This window comes from Mandrillus leucophaeus, unplaced genomic scaffold (genome assembly GCF_000951045.1).
Source record: "Mandrillus leucophaeus isolate KB7577 unplaced genomic scaffold, Mleu.le_1.0 Scaffold68, whole genome shotgun sequence".
Lineage (NCBI taxonomy): Eukaryota > Metazoa > Chordata > Mammalia > Primates > Cercopithecidae > Mandrillus > Mandrillus leucophaeus.
The window spans coordinates 3,372,357-3,377,860 of record NW_012107363.1 but is presented as its reverse complement, the minus strand read 5'-3'; the positions used below and the strand labels follow the sequence as shown (position 1 = coordinate 3,377,860).

Below are 5,504 nucleotides of genomic sequence, written 5' to 3'. Positions count from 1 at the left end.
CTTTGAAAGCCTGCATGTATTTCAAAATGCTCTAATCAGAAAACCTGGTGACAATAAAGTCATTTATTACCAAAACATCAAATTGGATATGAATGAAAGCTGGGTTTCCTACATGTATTTGCCAGGAACTTCCTACCTGCCAGGTGCTGCACTTCACGTCTTATCTGCACCCTCCAAGCTGCAGGAGAGCGCAGGAGACGGTGCCTGCCTGCGTGCAGCTGGGCCTGTGGGACCCCCACAGATCAGGGCACCACAATGCTGACCCAGGACCCCGGTGCGGGCAGCCGCTGTTGCAGCTGCTGCGAGAGTCCTTCCTATCCCAGCCCGGCCAGTCTTCTGAGTCAGCCTGTCGTCTGTCTCAAATCCATTCTGAGAGGAGTGGGAGTGTTTTAAAAAAGATGACATATCGTCCCAGTCAGCCTTCCCTGTGCCCCTGCCTCTGGCCCGGCACGGACTCCATAACGGGGAATCTCACACTTGCAGCCGTGGGTGCCTCTGGGCCTGGCACATCCAGCCTCTTGGTTACTCATCCTTTGACGTGTGCGGCCTTGACTCCTAGCAACGCAGGACTTGGAGCCTCTTGAGGGCAGGGCCCTTTCCCACCCTGTTTCTCAGCAATGTCCCACAGGGGCAGACGTGGAGCTAGGATGGGTGAGGTCCTGAAGCCAGAGCCACACATGGCCCACAGGCACAGAAACACAGAGGGGCCTGTCTGAGGACACGCTGGGTGGGGGTGAGACCAAAGGCCCTGAAGGCTGCCTGTGGGCAGGAGGGAGGCGGTAGGCTGAGAGGCCAAGGGCACAGCTCCTTCCTTCTCACAGCATGGCCACATGGAGAGCCCCTAACAAGCTCCAGACCCACGGACACCAATCTGGAGGGGATGGGGGTATGGGGCTTGTTAGGCGCCCTGGTTCCCAGGTTCCAAGGGGCAGGCAGGACTGAGCCCACCACTCAGCCACCCCCGCTCTCCATCTCCAGGTCTGTTCCTCCTTCCTCCTCACCCACCAAAAGCTGTCCATCCGAGGCACAGCTGACATCTGTGCACTCGTCATCTCCTGGGAATTTAAAGGTCAAATTGCACTCAAGAACTGTCACTGCTTACTGCACATGGGAACTTTCAGACCACACTGATGTCCCTGGGGCTCTGGGGCCCAGCTGCCTGTGCTGGGATCATGCTCTGCCAGCCTCAGCCTTCCTCCTCTGTGCTCCAGCCCCACCACAGCAGGGTGCCTTTAGTCAGAGGCGCCAACCCAGAGACCCCACGGTGCCTGGTGATTTGCAAGCAGCTAGTCGGCCCCATCAGCCACTGAGCCAGGGTCACTCTCGCCAGATGGCTAGAGGCTCTGCTGACCAGCTACCATCAGGTTCGAATGATTTCTGGAGGGGCCGTCTGTGCTCAATGGCCCGGCCCCATTCCATGTACACATGGTGCAAGAGGACGAAGGATGAAGAAGGAAACGGGCATGATTTTGTCCCAACATTCACAGGTGAGGAAAGCAAGGCCTGGAGAGGAAGGGTTTCCCTCAAACGGGCAGCCAGGCAGGAGTCACTGACGGAGGGGCCAGGAGGGGATGGGGCTCCATGCTCTTCTCCAGTTCCCAAAACTGAGAGAAGCCAGGCTCTGGCTGCAGCTCCACACCACCCTCTGGCGGCCAAGCAGCATTCCTGCCTGGAAGGAGGCGAGGTCCTTACAGGCCCGGCTGGCTCTCTGAATGCCATTAATTTCAACGCACCACTCACCCCATGAGAACACTCGATGTAATTTTCTCCTTTTGCCATGGCTGATTTTTGTGTTTTGGGGATTTCAAAGAGAATTAAATTATCGAATCACAACACCTCCAAATCTTACTGCATACTCAAGGGGACAGTGCCTTTTTCTGGCCTCAATAACCTGTTTTCTCTTTGGATAATTTCTGGATGGAAAATGAGTAGTTCTAGCCCCTAAACCTGTTTTGTAAAAGTTAATTAAGGGTCCAAACTCTGTCACTCCCTGGCCTGGCCTCGGCCTTCCTCTCTGGAAATAACAAAGTCCTTCATGTTTATAGGAACTATTGGGAAAATTTTAAAGAATTTGCTTGAAGAGAGCCTGTTCACCCACCATCAATGGCTTTTTCAGTGTGTGTAGTCACAGGGCCACACCATTTTATGTTGGTTCTGAACACGTGAATTCCTGCCCTCAAGCCTGGGAGCGTGCTAGCCCCTGAGGTGGTGGACAGCTTACCTCCCCGATTCCAGGTCTTCAAACTCCCAGTTCGAGAACTTCCTGTGTTTAATCGCTTTCCGCCTAACAATACATTCGCCACTTGCAAAACCACTTGGTCGATAAAGCCTCGCGGCAGGGCGGCACAGTTCCTCACGCGCTCAGCCTTTTCTCTGGGATGAAATCCAGGTAGCCAGGCTCCTTCGGCCTGGGGCCCTGCTCCACACTCAGCGGCCCGGGCCCCGGCTACACACCCGACCCTGGCGCCCAGAGCCTGGTGACCGTCACAGTGACCAGCACTGCCAGCAGCAACCCGGAGTGGAGAAGGGCAAAGCTCCCGTCCAGGTGGGCTTACAGGGCAGCCCCGCCTGCTCTTAATGTACTGAGTCCTCTTTTCATCCACGGAAGCTTCTCTGGAGGGAGGGTATGTTCTGGATTTCCCAATGAGACAGACCTGCGTTTGAAAAGAGCAAAGCAAGTATTTTAGCTGGCTTGTCTATTTCAACATTCTCCATGGAATTCTCTCATCCTGGAGTACAAATCACAAGTTTTAAACGTCTATCATGAAAAAATTCTGATTTTAAAAACTGACACCAGTTGGGTACGGTGGCTCACACCGGTAATCCCAGCACTTTGGGAGCCCAAGGTGGGCAGATCACCTGAAGTCAGGAGTTTGAGACCAGCCTGGCCAACATGGCGAAATCCTGTCTCTACTACAAATACAAAAATTAGCCAGGCGTGGTGGCGCACCCCTGTATTCCCAGCTACTCAGGAGGCTGAGGCAGGAGAATCACTTGAACCCGGGAGGCAGAGGCAGTGAGCCAAGATTGTGCCAATGCACTCCAGCCCGGGTGACAAGAGCAAAAACTCCATCTCAAAATAAATGAATATAAATAAAAAATAAAAACTGACACCAAATATAAGTTACTTAAAAATTAAAAACAAACAAACAAACAAAAAACAGTAAGAGCCCATGGCTCCCTCTCATCACTTGGAGCTTCACAAGACCTAACAAAGGCGCCTAAACTCAGAATCCACACTCCTGGGCCTGGCAGCCGCACCGTCCTAAAGCTTTCCTGCTGCCGCCCCTCACTCCACCCCTTGGCCACCTGGGCGGGGGCACATGCTGATGGTAACACTGCAGAGTGCCCCAGGGGCTGGGAAGGGAGGCAGCTTTGTCCCCATCTTGCCAGAGCCAGCAAGTGCACATGGGGGCTGAGCAGAGGGCCTGGAGCCACAGAGGCGCTCCACGCATGCTCGCCTTCCTTCCGGCACACCCCGATGGAGGACACCCTTCAGACAGTCCCCTCCGGACAAGCAGGTCCAGCCAACCATGGCACGGGCGCCTTATTTCTGGGCTTCCTCTCCAGGCATCAACTACAAGGCCAGGCACAGTTATAAGGAAGCCGACCTCCTCACTATGTGACAGCCACACCTCTGCTCCCCAGCTCTTCCAGGAGGATTTTAAATTCTCAGTGCCTGTCACACACCCAGGCCCCACCAGACATGTGCTGTGTGTGAACTGCTTTAAAAATGACAAACCACGTTTACATCCACTTTTATATTCGATCACCAAACCTGCCAGTGATAAGAAAACTGAAGCTCAGAGAGATGAAGTGACAGTCCATGGTCTCTACCAATTAGTAATGGGACAGCAAGTGCAAAAATCAAAGCCACAGGCTCCTTGGACCTGCCTAGAGGACCCAAACTTTAGCAGTTTCCCCAAATCAGTTCTGACCTCAGAAGACGAAGACCTGTCAAAATGGAGGACACTGAGAGGATGATGGGATGGTTCAGCAGCAAGTCCTAAGGTAACTTCCCATGGTAGCAGGGTAGTGACAGTGCCAGCGGCCCTGAGGCCTGTGCCACCAGCCAACGCTGCTCCTGGTGCACGGCTATGACTGCAGCCGGCCAGCGAGTGCCCACGACATGCCCTCCCCACCGTGGCTCTGAAGACATCATCCTGTTAAGCCTCCACAAAGCACCAGGCAGCCTCCTGGTCTCACAGAAGCGGACAGGCTTGTGGAGCTCTGCGATCAGTCGGAGTGAACCACGAGCAGCAGAGCTGAGGCTTCGCTCCGATCAGCTGGGCCCTTTCTTGCTAAGGCAGCCGTCAAACTCTGTGGCCTGGACACGACAGGGTTATTTTTTAAAAGCACACTGTCTGCCAGCCACAGACTGTTGTCAAATAAAGTCACCAGAGACTGAGGTGAGCGGCTGTAAGCACTTCCATGGTTCTTTAGAAAGGTCAAGCCCTTGGCGCGGCAAGAGGGCCTAAGTCTGCCCTGTCCATACGAGGTTCAGAGGCACGGTCACGCTGCTCACAGAAAGTCCCCGGGCCACCTTCTGCCCAAATGACATTTCTGGTGAATCTGAATGAACCAGGCCTTTAATGAGAAAATGGGAAATCACTGTGAACTTCTGAAACACACTTCAATTGCAGCCAATTATTTGCGACTTGAAGGAGCAGGAACTTTCCCCAGGGAGTTCAGCCACAGGCCACACCGAGGCCTCCTCTAGGCAGGTCCCCTGGGGCCGCTCAGAGCTTCTGGAGAGGCAAGGAGGGCTTGGCAAGGGCTCCTGCAGGCCTGGAGGAGGGAGCACCGGGGTGCCTTTAAGGAGGGTACCATGAGACAGAACAAGCTTCTGGGCCTCGTCAGTGACAGAGGCACAGAAATCAGCATCAGCATGTTCTGGAACATTTTGAACGTTACAGCATGGTTCACGGCTCTGTGACAGAGTCCTGAGCTCTCCATCCGAACACCGACACACCGCCAAGAACGACAATGAGAATCAAGACGTACTCTTTTGGTTGAAGGAATCCTGAGGCAGTCTTCGTCCACGTGAAACCCACAGGTGAAGCCCACTTCTTTAATGAAGTCAAGGTATTCCCGGTACTGAGTCTTCTTACTCTGCCTCCGGGAGTATTTTCCAATGAAGTCAAAGAAGCAGCAGGGGAGGACAAAGAAGCGGCAATTGTAGGAAGACCTTCAAAAAGAACCGACAACCAGAGCGTCAAGCATCCAGAGCAGACGCAGTCAAGGAAATTTGGCACAAAGCCACATGGCAATCACGTAGCAGGGCAAAATAGGGAAGTGATGTTCCTGGCCAATACTGTTTCCTTTTATATACATATAATGTCCACTTTTATTTCAGCTTCAGGGGGTATGTGTGCAGGTTTTGTGGCATGAGTGTACTGCAAGATGCTGAGGTTTGGGCTAAGGCAGATCCCATGACCCAAGTAGTGAGCATAGTAACCACCAGGTGGTTTTTCAACCTTTGCCCTCTCCCTCACTCCCCACCC

General features: G+C 53.5%; 1 protein-coding gene across 1 annotated transcript in view; it reads right to left on the bottom strand.

Moving 5' to 3' along the window:
• The window catches only part of TRMT44 (tRNA methyltransferase 44 homolog (S. cerevisiae)), a 38,977-nt gene that overhangs the window by 8,278 nt on the left and 25,195 nt on the right, over window positions 1-5,504 (bottom strand). The window contains exons 8-11 of the mRNA XM_012002193.1: window positions 5,005-5,188; window positions 2,222-2,654; window positions 960-1,055; window positions 820-871 (exon numbers count right to left, since the gene is read on the bottom strand). Of these exons, the coding sequence (XP_011857583.1) occupies window positions 820-871; window positions 960-1,055; window positions 2,222-2,654; window positions 5,005-5,188 (765 nt within the window). The remainder of the gene's footprint in view (window positions 1-819; window positions 872-959; window positions 1,056-2,221; window positions 2,655-5,004; window positions 5,189-5,504) is intronic.